Source organism: Eptatretus burgeri, chromosome 21, assembly GCF_056783735.1.
Source record: "Eptatretus burgeri isolate ZD-2024b chromosome 21, Ebu_testis_v1, whole genome shotgun sequence".
In the NCBI taxonomy this organism is placed as follows: Eukaryota; Metazoa; Chordata; class Myxini; order Myxiniformes; family Myxinidae; genus Eptatretus; species Eptatretus burgeri.
The window spans coordinates 1,348,005-1,374,989 of record NC_140981.1 but is presented as its reverse complement, the minus strand read 5'-3'; the positions used below and the strand labels follow the sequence as shown (position 1 = coordinate 1,374,989).

The following is a 26,985-nucleotide window of genomic DNA, read 5'->3' as shown; positions in this document are numbered from 1 at the left end:
TTACATTCAGTGGCTCTGTCTCCCCGCTCCGACTCACTTTTATATGAATCTATCTCCCGTGGTCCCACTTCACTCCTTACATTCAGTGGCTCTGTCTCCCCGCTCCGACTCACTTTTATATGAATCTATCTCCCGTGGTCCCACTTCACTCCTTACATTCAGTGGCTTTGTCTCCCCGCTCCGACTCACTTTTATATGAATCTATCTCCCGTGGTCCCACTTCACTCCTTACATTCAGTGGCTTTGTCTCCCCGCTCCGACTCACTTTTATATGAATCTATCTCCCGTGGTCCCACTTCACTCCTTACATTCAGTGGCTCTGTCTCCCCGCTCCGACTCATTTTTATATGAATCTATCTCCCGTGGTCCCAATTCACTCCTTACATTCAGTGGCTCTGTCTCCCCGCTCCGACTCACTTTTATATGAATCTATCTCCCGTGGTCCCACTTCACTCCTTACATTCAGTGGCTCTGTCTCCCCGCTCCGACTCACTTTTATATGAATCTATCTCCCGTGGTCCCAATTCACTCCTTACATTCAGTGGCTGTGTCTCCCCGCTCCGACTCACTTTTATATGAATCTATCTCCCGTGGTCCCACTTCACTCCTTACATTCAGTGGCTCTGTCTCCCCGCTCCGACTCACTTTTATATGAATCTATCTCCCGTGGTCCCAATTCACTCCTTACATTCAGTGGCTCTGTCTCCCCGCTCCGACTCACTTTTATATGAATCTATCTCCCGTGGTCCCACTTCACTCCTTACATTCAGTGGCTCTGTCTCCCCGCTCCGACTCACTTTTATATTAATCTATCTCCCGTGGTCCCATTGCACTCCTTACATTCAGTGGCTCTGTCTCCCCACTCCGACTCACTTTTATATGAATCTATCTCCCATTGTCCCACTTCACTCCTTACATTCAGTGGCTCTGTCTCCCCACTCCGACTCACTTTTATATGAATCTATCTCCCGTGGTCCCACTTCACTCCTTACATTCAGTGGCTCTGTCTCCCCGCTCCGACTCACTTTTATATGAATCTATCTCCCGTGGCTGTCTCACGTAGTCTTTTAGTTACCCGCTCCCTTCTTATCCCCTCCCCCCTCACTCCCAAGCAATCCTTTCTGTTTTACCCCTCACCTGACCGACTACCTTTTCACACTGCGCACACGTGCCATACTCCATAATTTGTCGCAGATTCCCAAGACATGCGTCAAATTTCCCGCCAAGTTCGAGTCCCATCCTGCTCTTCACGTCAGCCGTAAGCTGTGTCAGCATGGCCATGATGTCGGGCTGTACCGGGGATACCAACCTGGTGTAAGCTGTGTCATCATGGCCATGATGTCGGGCTGTACCGGGGATGCCAACCTGGTGTAAGCTGTGTCATCATGGCCATGATGTCGGGCTGTACCGGGGATGCCAACCTGGTGTAAGCTGTGTCATCATGGCCATGATGCCGGGCTGTACCGGGGATACCAACCTGGTGTAAGCTGTGTCAGCATGGCCATGATGCCGCGCTGTACCGGGGATGCCAACCTGGTGTAAGCTGTGTCATCATGGCCATGATGTCGGGCTGTACCGGGGATGCCAACCTGGTGTAAGCTGTGTCATCATGGCCATGATGTCGGGCTGTACCGGGGATGCCAACCTGGTGTAAGCTGTGTCATCATGGCCATGATGTCGGGCTGTACCGGGGATGCCAACCTGGTGTAAGCTGTGTCATCATGGCCATGATGCCGGGCTGTACCGGGGATGCCAACCTGGTGTAAGCTGTGTCATCATGGCCATGATGTCGGGCTGTACCGGGGATGCCAACCTGGTGTAAGCTGTGTCATCATGGCCATGATGTCGGGCTGTACCGGGGATGCCAACCTGGTGTAAGCTGTGTCATCATGGCCATGATGTCGGGCTGTACCGGGGATGCCAACCTGGTGTAAGCTGTGTCATCATGGCCATGATGCCGGGCTGTACCGGGGATACCAACCTGGTGTAAGCTGTGTCAGCATGGCCATGATGTCGGGCTGTACTGGGGATGCCAACCTGGTGTAAGCTGTGTCATCATGGCCATGATGTCGGGCTGTACTGGGGATGCCAACCTGGTGTAAGCTGTGTCAGCATGGCCATGATGTCGGGCTGTACCGGGGATGCCAACCTGGTGTAAGCTGTGTCATCATGGCCATGATGCCGCGCTGTACCGGGGATGCCAACCTGGTGTAAGCTGTGTCATCATGGCCATGATGTCGGGCTGTACTGGGGATGCCAACCTGGTGTAAGCTGTGTCAGCATGGCCATGATGTCGGGCTGTACTGGGGATGCCAACCTGGTGTAAGCTGTGTCATCATGGCCATGATGCCGGGCTGTACCGGGGATGCCAACCTGGTGTAAGCTGTGTCATCATGGCCATGATGTCGGGCTGTACTGGGGATGCCAACCTGGTGTAAGCTGTGTCAGCATGGCCATGATGTCGGGCTGTACCGGGGATGCCAACCTGGTGTAAGCTGTGTCATCATGGCCATGATGCCGGGCTGTACCGGGGATGCCAACCTGGTGTCCTGCGGCGTCTGCTCCATTGGGGGGCAGCGTGCTAACGGTCGGGGTCAAAAAGGCGACCGAGCAGTGGTTTCGGAAGGAAAGGAAACATCATGAGGTTTTAACTTCCTGTTCCATGATAAATACCGGACAAACTACAAACTCTCGTCCTGGTGCTTCACAGGGTTCGGGTGTCGGTTCAATCAATGAGCGTACCTTCACCCGCAGGTGGAGGTGAGTCACTCGTCTCATCAGCCAGAAGTTCCCCGGGCAGGTGGAAGATCCCACCGTCGACCTCGAAATGATGAGGCCATTGTGTGCCGGTGCAGGGGTCCCACGAAGAGAACAAACGTTCACCTGAGTCGGCGTAAACGAGAGTAGAGGAATCGAATGATGACGTCATGAGGTATAACACGGATCGGATTCCCATTTTAACAATTAATTACCAAACTCGACGAGTCCGGACTCCCGACCCTTGGGCGAACCGACCACGGACCCCGCGGTCTCAGGTACGACCTCCCGGACCGAGGACGTTTCCTCCATCGAATCCGCTCGTGAATCCCAGGATGTTCGCCCTGTGATCTTCACCGAAGACTCCTCGGGTCATGGCGCACCGTCCGTCACTGAAAAGCACGTCGTGTTGAAGGAAGGTTCGCCGTGCGAAGCGTCCGCGACGTTCCGCGATTAGCGGGAACCGCTTCATGAGGAAGAGGAAACCTCGTAGAGTCACGTGATCAAGAGCTCTTGATGAGTCACGCTTTCTCGGCGGCAGATTCGCCACCAATCACGTGATCAAGAGCTCTTGATGAGTCACGCTTTCTCGGCGGCAGTTTCGCCATCAATCACGTGACCTTCCAAAGGGCGTCACAGCTCGAAATAAATATATTTGATACATTTGGGGGGGGGGGAGTTACAATTAATTCGTTCTTTGTGTCTAAATCAATCGAACACACATTAATTTGATGAAATTTGAAATCGATGCCGTTTTACAGGAAATTTAATGATTTAATGAAGAAGAAGAAGATGATGCTGATGAAAACGATGAATAAGAAGAAGAATAGCGAGAAGAAGAGTGCGTCCACCGCCATTTTGAACTGACGGTTTGGAGTTCGTCTGCTTCCTCCGTCATCGTGGTTTTGTGGAAGGATGTTCCTTTGATTTCGTCGACATTTTAATGCATGTTTGGTCGAGGAGACGATTAACAACATGTTTTCCCTTTGGTTTGACGTGTACATGTGTGAAAATATCACGTTTTATTTAATTCAAGTTTAATAAGGCTTGAGGCCTTCATTTTCTCTCACGCATTTTCTGTCAGGGTTTATTGACGAACATTAAAAAGTGTATATATATATATATATATATATATATATATATATATATATATATATATATATATATATATATATATATTGTTGCGGATCCGGGGTGGCGGGATTCTCGCCCGACTTGGCGCCACCCTCACCAACGCCGTCTCCAGGGTTTATAACGCCGGCTGGCTCAGCACAGGCCTCGGGTCACGCGCCTTCAATCGCGATACCAACGTAATCCCTGTACCTTACCAGTTGTGGAAATAGAACCCCTGGTTACTGACTGGTTGTGTCAGATGCCGAGCGTTTTCTGCCAGTCTGGAACCATTTTGGTTTTATATGCCAATCGAACGGATCGTTCCTCGACGCGACACAAATTGATCCATAGCGGCAACTTCATACTAATTAACCAGATTTATTGGGGAACATCGGGGATCACAACACAAGCAAAATTCATGACAATGTTTTTATTAACAATCCTCAACCTGTTCTTGACTAGGGAACCACGGACTACAGGTTTCGAGGGGTCGCTACCGAAATATGCCTTAAACAACGTGTAGACAAGGACAGACAGACAGACAGCATGCAAGACAAGACAGAGTACTTGGTGATGTCTCATGGACGAGAGCACAGTGTCAAAAAGCACGAATATCGCTCGTAACAAGCGGATGTCCACGGATTCGAACTCCAGTTCGAACGCGCCGCGTGGCAAGATGGCGGCGTCGTACTCTTGCCCCCTTCGCACAGCACGCGGTCTCCGCGCACTCTGACCCCGCATAAGGTGGACGATGGGCCTCAGCCGATCTCTCCCAAGGTCCAGCACACAAATCCAGGCCTGCCCTGTTCTCCAGACAAGGCCCAAGTCGAGGTGCCGAGCTCTGCAGGCGGATTGACAACGTGTCGAGCCGTGAGGTGAGTAAGGAAGGAGGCTCCACGGCCCGACGCAGGCCGAACCTGTCGATCACCTCCCCATAAGAGTCGATCGCCAACTTGACCTGCAGGCCGCCTCTCCCACTGCCCCAAAAGGCAGACTCGACGTGCAGGCAGCCTCTCTTACGTTCGCTCGCTTCAGACAACACCAGCACGCCTCGAGAGCGACTGTTCTCCAAACACTACTCTTTGTTTTCTCCTGAGTTTCTCTCTCGTTCGCTCCTTTGACACACGAGGACGCCTTCTCTTGGCGAAAAAAACAACAAAACTCCCCCCCCTTCGCGTCACTTCCTCTTTTTGGCCACACCCTCTCAGCTGACTAGTCGGGGCCTCGTCCGGGATGGGGAAGAAGAAGAGGGAGCTCTCTTGCCACCACCACCGCACAACAACAATACAGCCTCTTACATCTCCCGACACACATATAACATCCATTTTACCAAACAACCTAACTATACATGCATTTAACGGGGGATCTGAGCTAATCCTATATTTAGTTGTCAAATAAGGGCCATTTCCGTAACAATATATATATATATATATATATATATATATATGTATATATATACTGTATATTGTTACGAATCTGGAAGCCATCGCACACAACAGCCAGAGTCCCCATTGATCAGTTATTTCGACAAGTATGTGTTTATAGTTTGGGCCCCATCCCTATGTTTAATGGGTGATTAAATGTATGTGAGCTGCGAGTTATTTTATAGTAAGAATTTATACATCAACCACAACAACATACACCTTCGCTTCTTCCACCATCGCCCTCCCTCATGCGTGACAAACGCAACCGTGGGCGGGGCCCACTCCCTCTTTAGCCAATCGGTAAGCAGCGGGCGTCTCACCCGCCCCGTCCCTCACTCAACCCGGTCGCCATTACGCACGTGGTCTTAGGTGAGGAGGTCGGCGAAGCTACAATCGCCTCAGATGGGGACTTCACCCAGAAGGTTGGGAGTTGCCCCGCTTACCGTGGGTCTGTCCAATGAGGGACGGCCAGCGAATCGCGCGATGCAACTGTCCAATCAGGAGGCGAGTGGCCAGGGAAGAAATCCCTCCCACCTCATGAGAGGAACGAATAACGGTCGGGGCGATGATTCTGTCTGGGTCTGCCTCGCCTGGTGTCGTCTGATCCGTCTGGAAGCTTTTTCGGCCTTGATCGCCTGTCGCCTCATCGTCTCTCGCCTCGTCGTCTCTCGCCTCGTCGTCTCTCGCCTCGTCCGCCTTCGTGCTGGCTGGCGTCAGCCGCTCCATCCCTCGTCCCTGGTGCTTGGTGCTGAGTTGAGGCGGTGGGTTTGAGTCCCGCCGAGTCAACTCGAGCAGACCGCACGAGGCAGACAGGTGCAAATGCAGACTCTTTCCCTCAGCTCGCATTCCCTCCCAAGCTGAAGGGCCAAATAAAGGCCGTGGCCACCATTTCCTTTGGGTGTGTGCGTGTGTGTCTGTGGGCCCAGTCTATAAGTAACAATTGTTTAAGTGCCTTGTACATTACTTGCATTCCTTCTTGATAGTCGGTTTAACTCTACTCTTTTCGTGCTCCCCTGCCCCATTATAAATAAACCCCCAAATTGTTCAATGTACCAGCTCGTTGTTGTGCTTTCTATTATTGACCCAGCACGGTTCGTGCTTGAGAACCAATTTGCCGATTGGGCTGTAAGTTGTCGTTTGGACCGACGGACTTTGGTGATTCCGCTCGGTTACACCGGACCGAGGTCGCGAGAGCGACCCGGTTTGACAAAGTCCGTTGAGGGTGTAACTTCCCCGGTAATTTGACGACGTGGGTACTTAGGTATGTTGAAATTTGGCTATTAACCCTACCCCACGTCGTCAGAGAATTGGCGAGCACGGTCCTTAAGTGACCCGTGACCTTCGGAGTTGTCCGAAGGTTACGACCTCCAATTCTAGGTGTTCGGTGGGAGACGGCTCCACCTGGAGCTCGCTGGAGTTCGGGAAGGATCGCGGCTCACGGCGATTGGATCCAGCTCGCTCTCGCTGGAGCCCGGGTCCGAACAGCTTGAAGACCACACGACGTGGAGAGGTTCGAAATAGGTTCTGGGTTTCAGCTCATCTGTCCCTCCGAGCTGAAGTCCTTATTAAAGACATCAGCCACCATTTCTTGGGAGTGTGTGCGTACGAGTGTCCGTGGGCCCGTCTAACAAGTAGGAAACTGTTAAGTGCCTGTGTTGTATTTGCTTTACATTTCACAATAGAACTCGGCTGTAGGTTTTTGCTCGTGTCCTGTCCCCTATCCCCATTCATTCATTGCTTGCATGCCTGTGTTCAAATAAATGTTCCCCATTGTTGAATGTCATCTGCTCGTTGCGTCCCTTCTCCATTGACTGCCATGGAACGTTCAGGATATTAGCTGGCTGATTACAAAGCGGATAAAATAATCTGGTCCGACGGGATCTGGCGAATTAAAACCGCTCGGCATTCGCATACAGAACGAGCTGCTTAAGCGGCTCGTTTTCGTGCAGGCCCCGTCGAGGTAGAAACTCCCGGTATCTCTGTCTGCGCGAATAATTAGGTACATCGACAATTCGGCGATCGACCCTATAGCGCGTGGACAGAGGGATTGGCTGGTTTATGGTGTGTTAAAAACACCCGTAGCTGGGTTTCAGCGTTGATCCGGAAGCTACGAGTAGATTACGCGTTCGGTGGGCACGTGCGGCCGCAATTGGGCTAAGGCGGTCGTCCGCACGCCGAACGGGCGGAAATCCACAACAATATTTTCATTCCCCACATCAGTCTTTTTCGACGCAAGACCTGTATGACCCTTTATCACCTCGAAGACGCTTCAACACCTCAAAGACCCTTGAGGACCCCAAAAACCCTTTAAGACCTGTAAGATCCTGAAACCCCCAAAGACACTGAAACCCTTTAAGAACCTTTTTACTCTTAATACCCCTTATACCCTTCAGACAGATTAGACAGCTTGGACCTTGAGCATTTGGAGCTTTAGACCACTTGGACCATTTTAGACCCTTTTTACATGCTTGAAAGTTTCGATTCTTTCGACCCCTTTGACGCAAACTGCAATCAGAACATACCCTTTTGACTATCTCGAATATTTTAAGCGCACACCACACAAACAAACATCTGTCGTCTTCTGAAAAAACACAGACTGTACATTTTTCAGCAAGTTGTTCACAAACTCAACCCACCCAGACGTGGGTGGGTCGAGTTTTTATAAACACGAGCAGAGTACCCGAGGGAGTGGAAGGGGAGTAGGGTGGGAGGGAATAAGAGGGAAAAGGGTTGGGTGGGAGTCCAGAGGGAGGGGTGGGTGTGGAGTGGGAGGAGGCAGGGGAAGGCGTGGGGTAGGTGTCTGGAGAAAGGGCGTGTGGTGGGGGGAGGAGGAGGAGGAGGAGGAGGGGGTGAGGTGCGAGTCAGAAGGGAGGGGCTGGGGTGGGATTAGGGAGGGGAATGGGTGGGCGGAGGGATCCGACTTTGCCCAGCCACACCGGCCGGGTACCTTTGCCAGTTACACATGTTATACCTGACATATTGCACTTGTTATGTAAACACATGGTATGGATGACATTGTACAGGTTATACACACATGTTACATGTGACAGATTGCACTTGTTATATACACTGATGCGTCACATTGCACATGCTGTGTTCACACATATATTAAATGCAACATATTATATCACACACACACACACACACACACACACACACACACACACACACACACACACACACACACACACACACACACACACACACACACACACACACACACACACACACACACACACACACACACACACACACACACACACACACACACACACACACACACACACACACACACACACACACACACACACACACACACACACACACACACACAGATATTTTAAGACCTGATAGGTTTACGTTCCATCTCCTGAAACCCGCAAATGGACATAATGTTACGAATTTGGAAGCTGACTGCACACAACAGTCAGAGTCCCGATAGATCAGTTATATCGGTAAGTATGTGTTTCTAGTTAGAATCCATCCTCTGTGTCTAATGGGAATTAAGTGTACGTGCCCTGTGGGTTATTTTATAGATAGGATTTTTTACATCTTCACTTTCACACGACAACACTCTGCTCGCGGCATTCTTCGCAAGCTCGCCAGCAAGTGCGCGTGGGCGGAGTCTAACATCGGCATGGCGCCCCTCTTTGGCCAATCGGCAAGGAGCGGGCGTCTCACCCGCCCTGTTTCCGACTCAACACCATCGGCATTATGCACGTGGCCAGAGGTGAGGAGGTGAGCGGAGGAGAGGAGGTTCGGTGGAACCAACGCCTCTGATCGGGACTCCACCCAGGAGGGTGGGAGTTGTCCACGCCTACCGTGGGCCTGTCCAATGGGAGACGGCCAGGGAATCGAGCGATGGGTCCAACCAATCAAGAGGCGAGTTGCCAGGAGAAGAGGCCCTTCCCTCCCAAAGAGAATATTAAGTTGGAACAGTTCACTTGCGTCATGTATGGCAAGAGTCAATTTCAGGAAGTGGATGAAGTAAGGGTGCTCATGATAAGGGAGAAGTGTGGGGACAAGCCTGTGGACGCAGGCTGCAACATTGACCTTGGGAAACTACCTCCATGTAGAAAGTGCTTCGAGCAGCACATCCGAAGAGATAATTATCAAGCAGCTGTTTGGAAGCGTTCTCATATCGCAGATCCCAATATACCAGATGACATGCAGGAACATGGCTGGACATACACAGATGGTGTTATGGAGCCACTGTGGATATCAGGCGATATTCTCCCCAAGAAGTCGATTGGTTCCCTGCAGGAGGCACTGGAAGAAGACAGTGATGATGAGAATGATGACGAGCCATGCGAATGTGAAGATTGTGTGGACTCGGACATTGAATAGTATGATGGCCAATGAAGGACATAGCAAGCAAACATCAGGCTCAGAATCTGCCAACGAAGGACACTTCTTCTATATATGACTGATAGTTAATCGAAACAGCGTGATTATCAACTGGTCGAGACTGTCAAACTCAGATGTGTGCTACGAAGTTTGCGAAGACTCCAACAGGTTGCAGATCATCTACTCATAGTTTTTGCCATTGCATCGATCTACTTTATAGGAGAGTGCACATGCAGGCAAACAATGTGAAGATAAACCATTTGTCAGATCTGGTGTGTGGCTAGTAGGCTTTCAAACATCTGGTAACTCTGGAAGAAAGGGGATAGAGTAAATATTATTAGATTAATGTTTTTTTTATCCGAATGCATTCAACGTGTGAGATCTTCAATAACTGCACTCAGATGGACCATATGAATACATTTTTGCTGTGTATGCTCTCCTTCAGCCGCAACTAATTACACATCAGTTTAACTTTTGTGCCTTCAGGATGGTTACTATTTTCAGCTTTTGGGAAAGATACATTGTGCTATCATGACATCCACTCACCTTATTTACATACCACTGCATTTTAAAATATTTGATTTAACTTCAAGGCCCAATCTTATCAAAATATGTAGTCATGATGCTTACGTGAAACTCAAAAATGGAGGACACATCGCTCCGTGCATTTTGTTCATAGGGAATAAAGATGTATATGAAATTCATTGTTCTATGATTTTTGCATGTAATTAAGCTATCCAAACATTATTCTACATCTCTGACAACAAAGGAAATATGTTCACATAATTCCTTGACCCTCCAAACATATGTGTAGATTCCTCATTTACAAATTTCCATGCACCAGAAGTTGAGATATTTACGAAAATGAGAATTTCCAGAATGGCGGATCCTCATTTGCACATCAATGCATTTAAAATTATTTCCACTACTTTTACTCAAACAGAAAATAGTTATATTCCCCTGAAACACGAACAGACATCATAAGTCACAGTGATGTATTATATCAGGCCCAGGTAATTAATTCTATTGATTAATCTGATTTCGCATGATTTTCGAACGATTCATTGTGCTTTGTATTTTATGCTAATTAGCCCACTTTAAAAAAATTCAAAATTTTAAATATTTTTTTTGCCATCCTGGCTTGTGTCTGGCAACACTTAAGTAATGTTTTTTTGACGAAAAAAACTGACATGTGTGGTAATTACAAGGAAAGAAAATGGAAATTCTTGCATTTTTGTGGGAATTAGTCTTAAAGTCAAATTTAATTCAGATACAAACTGCCTAATTAGTATAAACAAAATATATTTTAATACGCAAATGTATAAGCTTTAATTTGACACCAATTGTGTGATTTTATGTTTATATTTGACAGAGATATTGACCAATTGCCGAATTTTGTGAGATTCGTCTATTTTTGTTTGGTTGCCATGGAAACAGCTTAATAAAGCATCGTGCAAATGAGTTATTTTTCTGGGAACATGTTTTTTCTGATACTTGGGATATATATGAACACTGTGGTGTCAGTGAAAAATTGTCGCAGGGAGGGGGGGAGGCAAGTGCCAGTGGCCCCCCTCCTATCAAAGGAAGCAGCGTGGAGAAAGTGTTGAAGATTCGTGCGTGAAGCTTCCATGAACTCACTCTCTCTCTCTCTCTCTCTGTCTGTCTGTCTCTCTCTCTCTCTGTTTCTCTCTCTCCCTCTCCGTTTCTCTCTCTCTCTCTCTCTCTCTGTTTCTCCCTCTCTCTCGCACTGCGTCTCTCTCTCTCTCTCTCTCTCTCTCCCTCTCTCTGTTTCTCCCTCTCTCTCCCTCTCCGTCTCTCTCTCTCTCTCTCTCTCTCTCCCTCTCTCTGTTTCTCCCTCTCTCTCCCTCTCCGTCTCTCTCTCTCTCTCTCTCTCTCTCTCTCTCTCTGTCTCTCTCTCTCTCTCTCTGTTTCTCCCTCTCTCTCTCTCTCTCTCTCTCTCTCTCTCTCTCTCTCTCTCTCTCTCTCTCTCTCTCTCTCTCTCTCAGTGCGCTGAGTTAACAAACAAAGAAGAGTGTGAGTGACACGCTTGTGCTTGAATTCTGGAGGCAAAGAAACTTTCAGAAAGACTTCAGATGCAAAGTCACATGACTGGCCACGGCAGTGACTCTGGCTGGGAAAGTCCTCGCCTGCAATTTTAATGTTAGTAAAAATGAAATCTGTGCCGCCGAGTGTGGGTTCTCTGTTATTTATTTCTTATTCATCATTGTACACAAGCTTGCGTGTTCCCTTCCACCTCTTTCTGCCTGTTGATTCACTCGGACTGTTCCAAACTGCTCTTATTGTCAACCTTTTCCCCCATAACTTTATCAATAAACCTTTAAAAAGGTAAGAAACGTGTTCGACCCGTCATCCTAATTCTTCAAGATCAACGAACATGCAAAACTACTCCCGCACCCCTCACCAAAATGCATTGCGGTAGGTGTGTCGATAAGCTTGACAAGGGGCTCCTCCTTCTGACTCCACGATTCTTTGTCTTTCTTCTTTGTATTCTGGAGCCGCAGCGAACAAAAAAAAATTGTTTGGGGAATTTTCACAACAATATCGGGGAAAAACTAAACGAAGGCCTGGACAGCATTTGCTCAAGTACCATGGTAGCATTATTTATATTGTATACCGCCATGTTGTTCAGTGGTGCCGAGCACGATAGCAAGCCGCTCGGCAAGCAGTCAACAAGCCGCTTGCTAACGTAACACAACTCCGTACTTCATCAAGCGCCAAATGAAGGCCTTGTCAGTGTATTCAGCATTTCCTCTCCTCCTCCGTCTCTCCTCTTTTCTTGTTCGTTCATTCCCTTGATGTTTGTCCCACTCTCAGTTCTCCCTGTTTCTTCCAAGATCCTCGCTCCTGGAAAGAAATAAAAAACTATAACCTCAAAAACGGACAAGTGAATCTAAATTATTCATTTTATTTCAACCAATTCCTTCAAAATGTAATTTGTACAAATCATGTATTTGCCAAAATAAACTAAAATCGATTTTTATTTGCCTTATCCATCAGATCATCATTAAAAAATCAATCTTTGGGACTTAAAAACAAACAGAAACTACAACAACACAAACCATTCTTGTGTGCTGAGTTTACAACATGTGATCCAAATGTGTCATTCTTCAGTGAAACTCTACGGTTCTGCAATAGTAAACGAAATGGTAAAATTGGAGTAACTACCTCATTGGTAGCTCATGTACTACCTTCACCACCCTCAGGGAACATCGAAGGATGAAGATATCGTTCTTCCAGTGATTCAGTCACTCAATAAGTTAATCTCGGTAAGAAAATGTGATCACTTGCCATTGTAATTTGTAATCTCCAAATTCGTTCCAAACAAGTCCAAAAATAATCATCGGTGTTATAAAAACTATAATACTGCTATGAATGGAGTAAAATGAACAAAACATGTGGAGAACACGTGATACACCGTAAGGTTCCCAATCCCACCGAAGCTAACCTCTTCTTCGCCACTCCAAAGAACCTTGTCCATCTCCAATCTGTCCAATTATTTTGTAAATCTTCATGCTCTTTTATCGTTGTCGCAGTTGTCAATGTCGGTTTGTTGATACAGTATTTCGTTTTCGATATTTTCCGTTCTCTTCTTCGTTCTCCCATTGCTTGTGATCTCCCTTCGTGGGTTTCAGGAGTTGGGAGGAAGTTCTCCCAAAATTCGAAATCTCCACTTCCTTTTGTTGAAGGATCGTGATTCATGAATCAAATTGTGAAACTTCGTTCACAGAGCCTCGTTCCCATGGGCTCTTTTCAAAATCTTCACTGAACCTGTGACAGCGTCCACTTGTCGCTCGTTTGGAGTGATATTCCCTGGAATGATTTTTAAACACTCAGTGAGGGGTTTTCTTTATCATTCCTGTAGCTCCGACGATCACCGGTACAATTTCAGTTTTCTTCAATTTCCAAGTCCTCTTGACCTCATTTTTTTATTTCCTGGTATTTGGTCATTTTCCTGATTTCTGTGTCATTTATTCCAAAGTCATTGGGAACTGAAACCTCGATCAGCAATGTGACTTTTCCTTTTCGTGTTTGAGCACCGTGTCCGGACGAAATGCTTTGTTTGCGACGTCCACACTTGACCAGATCATCTTGTCGCACGTGAGCATTGTATGTTCATTTTTAAGGATCGGCTCTGGTTTGTGTTTCCATGATTGTTCTGCGACCGGGATGTTCAAATGTTTACAGATGTGCCAGTTGATTATTTTACAGATGCTGCCATGTCTTTCTGTGTACAGCTGTTCTGACATGAGTTTTTTACACCCCGAACGGAGATGACTGGTACTTTCTGTTTCTTCCTCACAAAACCTGCATTTGTCCGATTGACTCAATCCCACCATTTTCTTCACGGCATCAGTGCAATGTCATCGGTCTTGAGCATTGATGATGACTTGTTCTCCATCCCATTCAATTTGGCCCCTTCTTCGCCATTCGAATGAGCTTTCCTTGTAGATCCCTCTCCTGTCGAGCTCTTTTTAAAATCGTCCTGCTCTTTTGTCATTCTCCCATTTGTCAGACTCTCTCTGCTGATATATATATATATATATATATATATATATATATATATATATATATATATATATATATATATATATATATATATATATATATATAATGTTTATATACAGAAATACATTTATTTGCAATCATTGGGATTGTTAAATGGATGAAGGATCCCTTTTCTGGTTTGTTGTTTTCTTGCTCGTGTTCAAATCTCATCCGATAGTCTGTTGAGCTTTTCACATACTCCACTAGTCCGACACACGTTGTTCTGTGCACAAAGTTAAGCTCCATCCAGCCACCTCCTCCTCCTTCTCCCCTCGGTAAGTTCAACCTCGGTATGCATTGGTTTATGCGGAATATCTTGTGAATAGTTAGAAGTTTCCTTAATTGTGGCCACTTTATAATTGCACAGCAATATTGGAATTCTGGCACTGCACGTTGGTTTACAGCTTTGATTTTGTTTCTTGAAGAAAGGGATGACTTCAGAATTAGTCTTATTCTGCCGAAGTACTCTTTGCTGATTATTTTACACTTTTTTGTGTTAGATCTGGTGGCCTTCTTGTGTTCCGAGGTATTTGTAGGATGCTTCGATTTCTAGTTCCTGTATTGTTGGACTTGGATAAATTGAGATGTTGCAGGCTCTTTTTGCTTTTCCTTGTACAAGTGTGCACTTGGCACATTTGTCAAGAACAAACTCATTTCTCCCCAGTGTGAGTTCGTTTGTGGTTATTCAATGTTGATGAATGACGGAACACTTGAGAACACACAGAACATTTGTACGGTTTCTCCCCAGTGTGAGTCCGTTTGTGTTTATTCAAGTTTGATAACTGACTAAACTCCTTCGAACACACAGAACATTTGTACGGTTTCTCCCCAGTGTGAGTTCGTTTGTGTTTATTCAAGTTTGATAACTGACTAAACTCCTTCGAACACACAGAACATTTGTACGGTTTTTCCCCAGTGTGAGTCCGTTTGTGTTTATTCAAGTTTGATAACTGACTAAACTCCTTCGAACACACAGAACATTTGTACGGTTTCTCCCCAGTGTGAGTTCGTTTGTGGGATTTCAAGTTTGATAACAGACTAAAATCCTTCGAACACACAGAACATTTGTACGGTTTCTCCCCAGTGTGAGTTCGTTTGTGGGATTTCAAGTTTGATAACAGACTAAAATCCTTCGAACACACCGAACATTTGTACGGTTTCTCCCCAGTGTGAGTTCGTTTGTGGTTGTTCTCGCCTTGGTTGGGTTTCTCCCCAGTGTGAAATCTTCGATGATGATATTGATTCGATGCCTGAGTACATGTCTTGGTACACACTGAGCGGTTGTAGGGTTTCTCCACCAGAGGTATTCTTTGATGTCGATGTGAAGTTGAGTCACAATCAAACTCCTTTGTCCACACAGAACAAGGGTAGGGTTGTTCATTTCTTTGGATCTGCTTGCGTGCCTTTAAATACCTTTTGTGGATGTCGTGAGACACACTGTTCAATGTATCGGTGTCCTGACAAGCAGGCATTTGTTGATTAAAACAATCTTCTGTGTTGAAGAACTGGGTTGAATTGGGAGAAAAAACCATTTTCACTTCTTTCTCTGCAAAGACAAAGAACCAACAGAACTAATTAGGTCATGATGTGTTGAGTGCAAGGAATTATGGGATACCATCGGCGTCAGTTTAATTCAATGTGGAGGACGTCAGACTTTCTTTTATTTATTTTTCTTTTTTAAGAGAAATCAATGTTGCTATTTTCCCACGTTTGGTGATTCCCAATGACCAGCCAGACAATATGAGATGATAGTTGCAACAGAAAATCAGAAAGCACCTGCAAATGCAAAGCCCGTCCATGTCTGCTTTGTATTCAGACTTCTTCTTACGTGTGCTAAGCATGACTAAAGCTGAAAAAAAATATCTATCTATCTATAATTCCAGCAATCTCTGTGTGTGTGTGTGTGTGTGTGTGTGTGTGTGTGTGTGTGTGTGTGTGTGTGTGTGTGTGTGTGTCTGTATGCGACCGCAGTTTCTCGACGACCGCCGGTCCGATCGGATTGAAACTTGCCAGGAATATTACTGGGGCCCCGCGGATGTGCCTTTTCGAGGTTTGATATCAATCGGAAAAAGCGGTTCCCAAATTACGGCCATTTATCTGTCGACCAATGACGAGACACGGTGCTATGACGTCACGAATGACGTCACAATTAATGTTTATTTATTTATTATTATTATTTTTGCACGATTGACGTCATAATTCTTCTTCATTTGGTTTGACGTCACAATCGACGCTTGGGACCTGAGTATGTGCCTTTTCAAGGTTTGATATCGTTCTTCATCCGTTTCAGCTGTTTCCCAAGTGTTTCCCAAGGTTTGAAAGCTGTTTTTTCCCAAGGTTTAAATTAATTGTTCAAATTATTAATTAATCCCAAGGTTTGGATTTTCCCAAGGGAAACAGCTGTTTCCCAAGGGTTTGAAAGCTGTTTTTTTCGCAAGGTTTGAATTAATTGTTGTGCTTGGTAGACATTTGTGAATACATTTACCGAGAGAGTGGCGAGAGAGGGGGGCGGGAGAGGGGCGAGAGAGAGGGAGCGAGAGAGAGGGGGCGTCACAATTCAAGAGAGGGGGAGAGAGGAAGGGGCGAGAGAGGGGGCGAGAGAGGAGGCAAGAGAGAGGAGGCGAGAGAGAGGGGGCGTCACAATTCAAGAGAGAAGGAGAGAGGAGGGGGCGAGAGAGGAGGAGGGTGAGAGTGGGGGTGAGAGAGAATGGCGAGAGAGAGGGGCGAGACAGGAGGGGGAGAGAGGAGGGGAAGAGAGGAGGGGCGACATTGGGGGGAGAGAGGGGGGCGAGAGAGATGGGGGCGTCACAATTCTTCTTCTTCTTCGTTTGATATGACATCACAATTGACGCTGGGGACCTGGGTGTGTTTCCCAGGTGTTTCCCAAGTTATGGCCATTTATGATACGGTTGGTCCGATCGAATTGAGAGAATGTCCCAATCCAGTCGTCGTTTACGAGAGCGAAGGAACGAAGCTGCACATACTAGCACGCACCTACGGGCACGCACCTACGGTCCCGCACTAGTCTATCTATAATTCCAGCAATCTCTGTATGTGTGTGTGTGTGTGTGTGTGTGTGTGTGTGTGTGTGTGTGTGTGTGTGTGTGTGTGTGTGTGTGTGTGTGTGTGTGTGTCTGTCTATCTGCGACCGCCGTTTCTCGACAACCGCCGGTTTGATCTGATTGAAACTTGCCAGGAATATTGCCGGGGACCTGCGGATGTGCCTTTTCAAGGTTTGATATTAATCGGACGAGCGGTTCCCAAGTTACGGCCATTTATGTCAACCAATGACAAGACACGGTGCTATAACGTAACGAATGACGTCACAATGTTAATTGTTTTATTTTTTGCACGATTGACGTCACAATTCTTCTTCTTCGTTTGGTATGACGTCACAATCGACGCTGGGGACCTGAGTATGTGCCTTTTCAAGGTTTAATATCGTTCTTCATCCGTTTCAGCTGTTTCCCAAGTGTTTCCCAAGGTTTGAAAGCTGTTTTTTTCCCAAGGTTTGAATTAATTGTTCAAATTATTAATTAATCCCAAGGTTTGAATTTTCTCAAGGGAAAGAGGTTTCCCAAGGATTTGAATTAATTCTTGTGCTTGGTAGACATTTGTGAATACATTTTGTGAGAGAGGAGGTGACAGAAGGGGGTGAGAGAGGGGGGTGAGAGAGGGGAGGGAGAGAGGGGGTGAGAAAGAGGGAGCGTCACAATTCAAGAGAGGGGGAGAGAGGGGGGGGCGAGAGAGGGGAGGGAGAGAGGGGTGAGAGAGAGGGGATGTCACAATTCAAGAGAGGGGGAGAGAGGAGGGGGCGACAGAGGGGGACAGGAGAGGGGGTGAGAGTGGGGGCGAGAGAGAGAGGGCGAGAGAGGAGAGGGGAGAGGAAAGGGGGGTGTAATATATAATTATATAGATATATCTATCTATAATTCCAGCAATGTGTGTGTGTGTGTGTGCGTCTGTGTGTGTGTGTGTGTGTGTGTGTGTGTGTGTGTGTGTGTGTGTGTGTGGGTGTGTGTGTGTGTGTGTGTGTGTGTGTGTCTGTGACCGCTGTTTCTCGACAACCACTGGTCCGATATAATTGAAACTTGCCAGGTATATTGCTGGGGACCTGAGGATGTGCCTTTTCAAGGTTTGATATTGTGACGTCCACGGGACTTGAACAGTCCCGCCAACGTAGAATGAGCCGAAACGATGGAGGCGGTTTCTTTTTATAACCCAAACATGGCGGTTCTAATCGCTCTACCGCAAACGGGACGAGGAAGGTGGCAGGAGTCACTTTTCACTGAGTTGATGATGTTTATTTGTTTTTACTATTAACCAGAAATAACAAGACTCGGCAAGAAAAGGGATCCGGGGCGATTCGACGGGATGGTGTGGGATCGGACGTGGGGAAAAACACAGACAATTCCAATGAATATACAGATCTCAAACCCTCTAAGGCGCCAAACACACACACACACACACACACACACACACACACACACACACACACACACACACACACACACACACACACACACACACACAAAACGTAGCTATTTCTGTTGGTCAGGCTGGACCGTGGTGTGGACGCAACTGTCCCTGGTTCGGCGTCGGACAAGCTGGCCTTGCTCTCGTCAGGGGGGCAGGAGAAACCGTGGTGCTGTCGACCTCCTGGTCTTGGCCCAAGTCCGCTCACAGCCGCCAGGGAACCAGTTCTGGCGCCAAGTTGCGAGCAGGAGAGGGAGGCAGGTCCGCCCACCGTTCGACCCCGTACTCCGAGTCAGCAGAACCCCAGAGCCAACCAAGGTGAGGCACGAGGCTCAGCAAGGCTCCAGGACATGATGAAGAACACGATCGAATCAGCACAACAACAAGGACGCTCTCCGCGCAACAGCCTCCACACCAAAAACACGATCTTTTGTCCGATCTTCCTCTTCCTTTTCGACCCCGAACAGAACCTTTTATCCTCCTTTCCTCGTCACTTCCAATCGAGCCGTTTATTGGCCCACCGCCGTCGCCTTCTGCCAATCGTGATCACGGGGCGGAGCCATCCGCTGCACTGTCCTGTGACGTCACGGCCAGTCTCCAGAGAATACCAAAAGGGGTTTACGCAGACACACTTACCCTATCCCGTGTCCCTATCTAATGACGTGACAATTATCATTTCCCCCCTTGAAGAAATGAACATTTACTAGACAACTTATCACCACTGAATTGCTACTTATTACATCGAGATCCTGGTAAACTCGAACAGCATGGCATACCTAATTAAACATCCTAATTACCCTTTGAATGCATACCCCCCCTCAAACGTAACAATATTAATCGGACAAGTGCTTCGCAAGTTATGGCCATTTATTTACCAAACCAATGGCAAGACACGTTGTTGCGTGGGCATGGCCGATGGTGAAGGGAAGCTCAGCCACGTTCCCCATTACGGGTTACAACGAACGGGCTTCCGGAGAGTGATGACTTCGTGTATTCTAATAATTTCTCGATTTCTTATGCGCATTTATAGATAAACACAATGGCCCAAGTTATGATCGTTTTCATATTAGACGGTGCATAAATTTGGGGAACATCAGAGTTAGCTGGTATGCTCCGAAGCAGGAAGTAAATTATTTTTTGCACGTTTTTTTTCTCTTTCCTCTTCTCTTTGTGTTTTTCCTTGCGATGACATTGGGAAAAGGCAAAATACGTTGGCGCTAATTGAATAATTGGCCATTAAGAATAAATTGCGAATAATCGTAACTGCCATATGTGAACTTCCGGACAGTGAGGACTTCACTTCCGGAGAGTGACGATTACTGTATTCTTTCTCGATTCTTTCTTTCTCGATTTCTTTCTCGATTTTCTTAAACCCAATACCCCAATCCAGTCAGTGACGATTACTGTATTCTTTCTCGATTTTTTTCTTGATTTATCGACTTACTGTATTCTTTCTTTCTCGATTTCTGTACTTTCTCGATTTTATTAAACACAATGCCCCAATCTAATCGTCGTTTACGAGAGTGAAGGAACGGCCTGTGTGGTTGTTGTTTCTGGCACGCGGTTTGAAAGTTGTTTTTTTTTTTGCATGTACGGCCGCGCACGTACGGGCACGTGAGAGCGAAGGAACGGCCTGTGTGTTTGTTTCTGGCATGCGGTTTGAAAGTTTTTTGTTTTGTTTTGTTTGCACCTACGGGCATGCACTAGTCTATCTATAATTCTAGCAATCTGTGTGTGTGTGTGTGTGTGTGTGTGTGTGTGTGTGTGTGTGTGTGTGTGTGTGTGTGTGTGTGTGTGCGTGTGTGTGTGCGTGTGCGTGTGTGTGTGTGTGTGTGTGACCGCTGTTTCTCGACAACCACTGGTCCGATATAATTGAAACTTGCCAGGTATATTGCTGGGAACCTGAGGATGTGCCTTTTCAAGGTTTGATATTAATCGGACAAGTGCTTCCCAAGTTATGGCCATTTATTTACCAACCAATGACAGGACACGTTGCTGCGTAGGCGTGGCCGATGGGGAAGAGATCCTCAGCCGCGTTCGCCATTACGGGTTTTTTCTCTTCTCTTCACTTTGTGTTTTTCCTTGCGAAAAGGCAAAATACGTTGGCGCTAATTGAATAATTGGCCATTAAAAACTAATAATTAATCAAAACGTTGGCAGATCCAGCAGCCTCCGCATTCTTGCACTGGACGAGGAAACAAAGAAGCGCCGTTTCCTCAGCAATGTTGTTTCTGAAGAGGTGCAAAAGAGATAAAGGTGTGTACATGGAGACAATTTTTATTATTATTTATTTATTGAAGAAAAATTGTTCCGAAAATAATTTATCAAAAAAAGGGCACAATTATTTTTGTTTCCAAGTGTCAAAACGGTGTGGCCTTTGGAAGTGTTAAGGAATTCAATTCTTCTCAACATGCTTGCCAACGAAATACATCTCAATTTGGTGGTATGCTTTGCAAACTTTTTTTTTAATCTATTTTCAAACGAAAACAATTCGAACATGGAATACCTAATGACACTGAACTTTCAGGTCTCCTACAAACCCTACCCTGTCGCCTCACCGTGGCATAGGAGTGGCAATGGTCAATGGCAGCGAATGTCATGGCTAGCAAAGACAGGGAGGTAAACTTGATTTTAATTTGGATTTTAATTAACTCTGAGTGTGAAAGTATCACAGCAGTTGTTACTTCAATGAAAGCGATAATTCGTGGAATGATGTGAACATTCTGCACGGGTACGCACTACTTCCGGATAGTGATGACTCAATGTATTGTAATAATTTCTCGATTTCTTATGCGCATTTATAAACACAATGCCCCAATCCAGTCGTCGTTTACGAGAGCGAAGGAACTGTGTGGTTGTTTGAAAGTTTTTTGTTTTTTTTGCACGTATGGCTACGCACGTACGGGTACGTAAGAGCGAAGGAACGGCCTGTGTGGTTGTTGCTTCTGGCACGCGGTTTTTAATTTTTTAAATTTCAACTTGATCGGACACATGGTACGGCAGCCAGAATTTTTTTTTTGATCTGGGTTCTTTTTTATTTGTTTATTTTTTGAATGAGGTTCACTTGGCTGTGCCAGTGCTCAAACACCACACAAAATACACCGCACAAAACGACAAAATACACCGCACAACACAAGTTCTGGTGAGGGTCTGCAATCTCGGATCACTCTTTCTAGTTAACGGTCTCACCTCTGTGCTCCGTTTCCTTTTCTTTACCCACAACGGTCATGATATCGATCAACATGACCCAGGGACACTTCTGCCTGCTCGGACAGGACAACACCTTTTCCTCCATATCCTGCTTCTTGTTAGTCTCACGTGCGGGTACGGACGGGTGCTTCACGGAGTGAATGTCTTTCTCCACTTGCTCGTGACAGCTGGTGAAACCCTGTGGACCTCCTACCTCGCCACCACCGCCAATCACCAGCGCACGTGGCAAGGTAGCGCCCGACGGTATCGGGACTAGCGGCAGGACGGGGCAGGACGGCTCGAGGAAGGGCACTACCGGGGAGTCCGTCGGGGAGTCCACCGAAATCCCGGGCTCATCATAATTCACACCGATCCTTCCCGCCGCATCCAACGCCACCACGGGGCCAGGCTGGAGGGACGGGTCATGCCCCAAATGCAGGTCTATCGGCGCGATATTCGACAACCCAATGAGAGCGGTCTTTGGCCCCTTCGTCCACCCTTGGACGCCGCTGTCCGGACCGTCCGACATCTCAGCCAGGCCGTCCGAATCACGTCGCTCGGGGTCGTGTCCATCGGAATGATCCACGTGTTTCACGGCCACTTCCAGCACCACACCAGACGATGTGAGATCAGTCACGGCTGCAGCCGGGCGGCGACCCCCTCCGGAGCACGTCGCCAACACCGCAGGCTCGGTCCATGAAGGGAGTCCATTCACTGGGTGGGTAGAGATCGGAATGGGTAGAAACGTTCTTGGTGGGGACACCGAGACCCTCCAGCCCGGGTTTGGACCCTGGTCCTGCGACACCGACGGCTCCTCGGACGTCAAGAAACTGGTGACGTCCAGGGACCCAGATGGTCTGTTTGAGACGCGACCTGGAGCTGCGGGTGGTGGGAATACGAGCGAACGGTCTTCACGCTCACCCTCCAGGCCGGAACGGTCGAGAGACGGTTCCACCTCGGGGTTTAAACTGCCGTTCGTGTTCACATCCTCCGGTACCGGTGATCCATTCAAACCGAACCGCTTGACCACACGCACCCTCTTCAGTATGAACTCGACCCGGTCCGCACCCTCATAGTTCACACAGCCTCGGCACACGGGCTCCGAGAAGGTCCAGATCATGGCCCAGGACGCTCGTGGAAGGTCACACAAGGAGCAGGACCGACGATATTCGGCCATCACGAGTCAAAGCCTCAGGCCTAGTCACGATTTCCCCTCCGAAGAACAATCAAATGGTCTCCGGAAGGAAACGTTCCGTCCCTCAATTACAGCAGAACATTCGTTGTGGTGAAGTGGGGGGGGGGAGGGGGAGGGGGAGGAGCAGGATGAAAACCAAACCAGTGAAACCGACGTGAAGCGAACTGGGTCAACGAACCGTGTGACGAATCGGCTCTGAGGAAATCAACGTTTCTTCAGAAATGAACGATTTTTTTTATTGCGAGTTCGGCAGTGACGTCACTCAATCGTTTCACCTCTTCATTCTCTCCCGTGGAACCGTGTGGTGAAAACACGTTTGTGTGAACAGTGAAAATATGGAATCGGCAAAGCCGAGAAGCGAACGTAGAATTCTTCTTACATTCGCTTCTTAAATATATCAAATTAAACAGTCTTTTTGCTATGAAAAAATAAATATTACCTCAACATTACCTTCACAACAACAACTACACCGCCTGGATCAGGATCTCATCTGAAAAAAAAAATAGATCCTCAACATTACCTTCACAACGACAACTACAACTGTACAAAAACCGGAAACAAAAAAAAAACAGAAACAAAAAAAAAAACCGAAGCAAAAGGGTCATAGCCAACGATACGGATTCACAATTGCCAGGGTATTGTGTTGTTTTTGTTGTTTCCTATTCTCTCATGTGCACACGTTCAGTAATATTCACAAGATAGAAATAAAACCCAATCGTGTTTATACACCGCACAGCGTTTAAAAACAACCGGAAGCAAAAGGTCATAACCAACGACACGGATTCGAAATCGTCAGGGGTATTGGGTTGTTGTTCTTGTTGTTGTTTCCTATTCCCTCATGTGCACGTGTTAAGTATGAAGCTCACTGCGTTCGCTATAAACCCAAACTGGCCTCACCTCAACCCACCGTTTTAAACCATTCACAACACACCCCTCCCCCCACCTCGCCAGCCCTCCTGCCTCCTTCCTTGTCCGCGGAGCTCTCCTGCCCCACCCCCCCCCCCCGACCCCAGGCAGGCAAAACTATAGGCTGCCTTAGTATGTAATGGATTAATTTACCGATGCAATGGCATTTGAACAGTGAGAGCGAATATTGACTCAGGCCGTGTTATTGGAAGGAGGGAGGGAGGGAGGGAGGAGACCCTCTTGTGCATTTGTACCGAGTTTGGAACATAAGAGATGTGGATGTGCAATCATGCATAGAACACATGTAAACAGAGAGAGAGAGAGAGAGAGAGAGAGAGAGAGAGAGAGAGAGAGAGAGAGAGAGAGAGAGAGAGAAAGAGAGAGACACAGACACAGAGACAGAGACAGAGAGAGAGAGAGAGAAAGAGACAGACACAGACACAGACACAGACACAGACACAGAGACAGACTGTTTCTTCCATTTATTACAAAAGTGAAAAAGGACAGTTATGTGCATTCACCGAGAGAAAACATAACAATTAAAACATTGTTTCATCGGGAAATTAACAACAAATCAGCATCATCAAGATAACAAATGGCATCATTAAAACCCCATTTCTCTTCAAATAATGTCAAATTTTTGTTCATATTTAAAAAAAAGTGTTCCAGTTTTAATCTTGCACTCACAAGAGCTGTAAAAGTAAGCAGTACATCACGTGAAGAAACAGCAATGTTTTCCATTTTTGCCTTCCTGGACTTATAAATCGGGAACTTAGCTTGAACAATCAAAAAATTAGTTAAAACCACAATCTTCTGTTTCATCCCCTGTTTCCCCTTCCTTTTCTTGCTGTCTTTCAGCTTGTATACAGCTCATTCATCCCCATGTGTCCTCTCCCTCCTACTCACTCTCACTTCCATTCTGTTCTTGATGTTTGCCCCTTTCCATTTTGTTCTCTTCCACGAGCCTCGATCATGTAACCAAAAACAGACAAGAAAAAGACTCCCTTTGTCTTCTGATCTTTATTATCTTATGCAGCGACAATCGACCCACGGACAACGTTTCGACTCACGCGTTGCAAATGTAGAATACCATGTGTGGTGTCTTAATGTGCACACCTGATGGAGAAATAATCTTCTTCATGTCATCATGTTTCATGACTGTGACATGTTCATCACTGAAGTGGACCCATTTGACCCGACTGTCGGGATCCGTGACACTCTTCCCGATGGGCTGCCTCAGCATTGATGTATGTGGTGTAATGTCCACAGTTGAAGTCATGACCCTCATGTTCAATGACAGCGGAGAGTGTGTACTGGGGGTCTCCATCATCGGCGATGCACTCGAGGGAACACCATCTTCTGACTGAGAGGTGCTCGGGAATGGAAGTCGGGACCAACAACTTCGATGCTTTCGCATTCCTGTGTAAAGGGTGGGTTGTTAGGACAAACACCAACTCATGGATATCGGTAGATTAAATGAGGGATGATATTTTCCCAAATCACATTCCCCCATGTTGTGAATATAATTAATTACATCTTGTAAAGTTTCTCTTAATAAAGGCCAATCTAATGAAGTAGAGCTCCATCATTATTAATAAATACTTAAGTAGCAATGGATTTTATAACACCGAGTTTGCTCCAAGTCTGGGAGGTTGGTGGTTCGAACTCCGACTGAGTCATACCAAACACATTAAAAAAAAAACAACGTACATGGTACATGCTACTCCGTGCTTGATTCTTACAATGTACAAAGGATAGAGAACAAACAAACAACCATGGGTTGGCAACCATTGTACAGCCTTGGTGGTCCTAATACCCTCGTCCTGCGTTGAAGATCCTTGTAAGGGAACACAGATAACAAAATTCTCAACAAGGTGGAATGTATCTTGTTCAATACAAGAGAGCCTGCACACACATGATCAAACACCTCCCGATCACAAGTCTATCATGTTGCTGAGTACCCCTCCATCCCGTCAATTACAACAAGCAATGGCCAATGGAAATGATTGGCAATTTCTTGGTGGTATGGGACGGTTGCAACTGATGCCACAAAATAAATTAAGCTACAATATCTTCTATATTCTAATTTCAATCACGTGCAAGCATCTATGATCTCATCGTGAACTGAGGGTGAGCCTAAACAGACCGAATATGATGGTATTTTGATCGTGAATGAAGCGATTGCTGGTTTACCTGTCCATTTTGAAGCGCTCGAGGTGTAACGCCAACATTGAAGGAAGTGTGGAGATCGATGAGGAACAACTTGCCATGACCTTTCACTTGCACGATGAACACACAAGCATGTTCTCTCCATCAAGGTGTTCCTGGCGAGCCCAAAAGTTCAACAAATACTGAAGTGGGACTGGTTCGGAGTCGTTCTTATTCCACATTGTCTGCAAGCGTTCAGAGGGAGACAACAAAGGAGATGCCATCACGAACAGTTTGTTTGTTCCTCATTCGATAACCGTTGAGAAAAGCATCAACAAAACAGGAATCACAAGAAACAACACACAAGTTTTCAGTGAGAAAAAACATGACCAACCGGGATGAAAACTAAGTCCGATGTCGAAGAGGTCTTCGTCCTGTGATGTGAAGTTCCCACATCTCAAGCAACAGGTGGTCGTCTTCGATTGTCCCAAAAATATATTATGACCTTGAGACGGTGATGAGAAAGAGACACCACAGTTAATATCACAAAACGAAAAAGCGAAAGAGAAAACTGCGTTGCATTTTTTTTTGAAGTGGTACAGCCCCATGAGTGTGAATAAGGCCCATCAGTGAGGCACAGTTTTCATCATCGTTTTGTGTATTTATCATCCATTACATCCATTCTCTCCAGCTGTTCTGGTTGGCTCACCATATTGCCTGGAGGTCTGTTCATAAGTTGCTCCTTCAGTATGTTTATTTTCCAATATGTGGGGTTCTGAGTCATCTGTTCCTTCTTTGGCTTCCTCCTTCTCGGACTCACATTCCTGTGCCGCACCACGTGATGATGAGCAGCACAACTTCCGG

At 46.6% G+C, this 26,985-nt stretch overlaps 1 protein-coding gene and 1 long non-coding RNA gene across 2 annotated transcripts in view; both read right to left on the bottom strand.

The window, feature by feature from the left end:
• The window catches only part of LOC147008133 (uncharacterized), a 40,393-nt gene extending 17,096 nt beyond the window's left edge, over positions 1-23,297 (bottom strand). Inside the window, exons 1-5 of the mRNA XM_085865639.1 lie at positions 21,873-23,297; positions 14,860-15,753; positions 5,885-6,151; positions 2,973-3,131; positions 2,743-2,883 (exon numbers count right to left, since the gene is read on the bottom strand). Coding sequence (XP_085721765.1) covers positions 2,743-2,883; positions 2,973-3,131; positions 5,885-6,151; positions 14,860-15,753; positions 21,873-23,049 — 2,638 coding nt within the window. The 5' untranslated portion in view covers positions 23,050-23,297. The remainder of the gene's footprint in view (positions 1-2,742; positions 2,884-2,972; positions 3,132-5,884; positions 6,152-14,859; positions 15,754-21,872) is intronic.
• Positions 23,298-24,978: 1,681 nt separating this feature from the next.
• Positions 24,979-26,966, bottom strand: LOC147008132 (uncharacterized). The gene is made up of 4 exons (XR_015053602.1): positions 26,831-26,966; positions 26,516-26,626; positions 26,167-26,366; positions 24,979-25,392 (listed from the first exon to the last, which is right to left on the bottom strand). It is a non-coding gene; the product is annotated as an uncharacterized LOC147008132 (long non-coding RNA).
• Between the last annotated feature and the right edge of the window lie 19 nt (positions 26,967-26,985).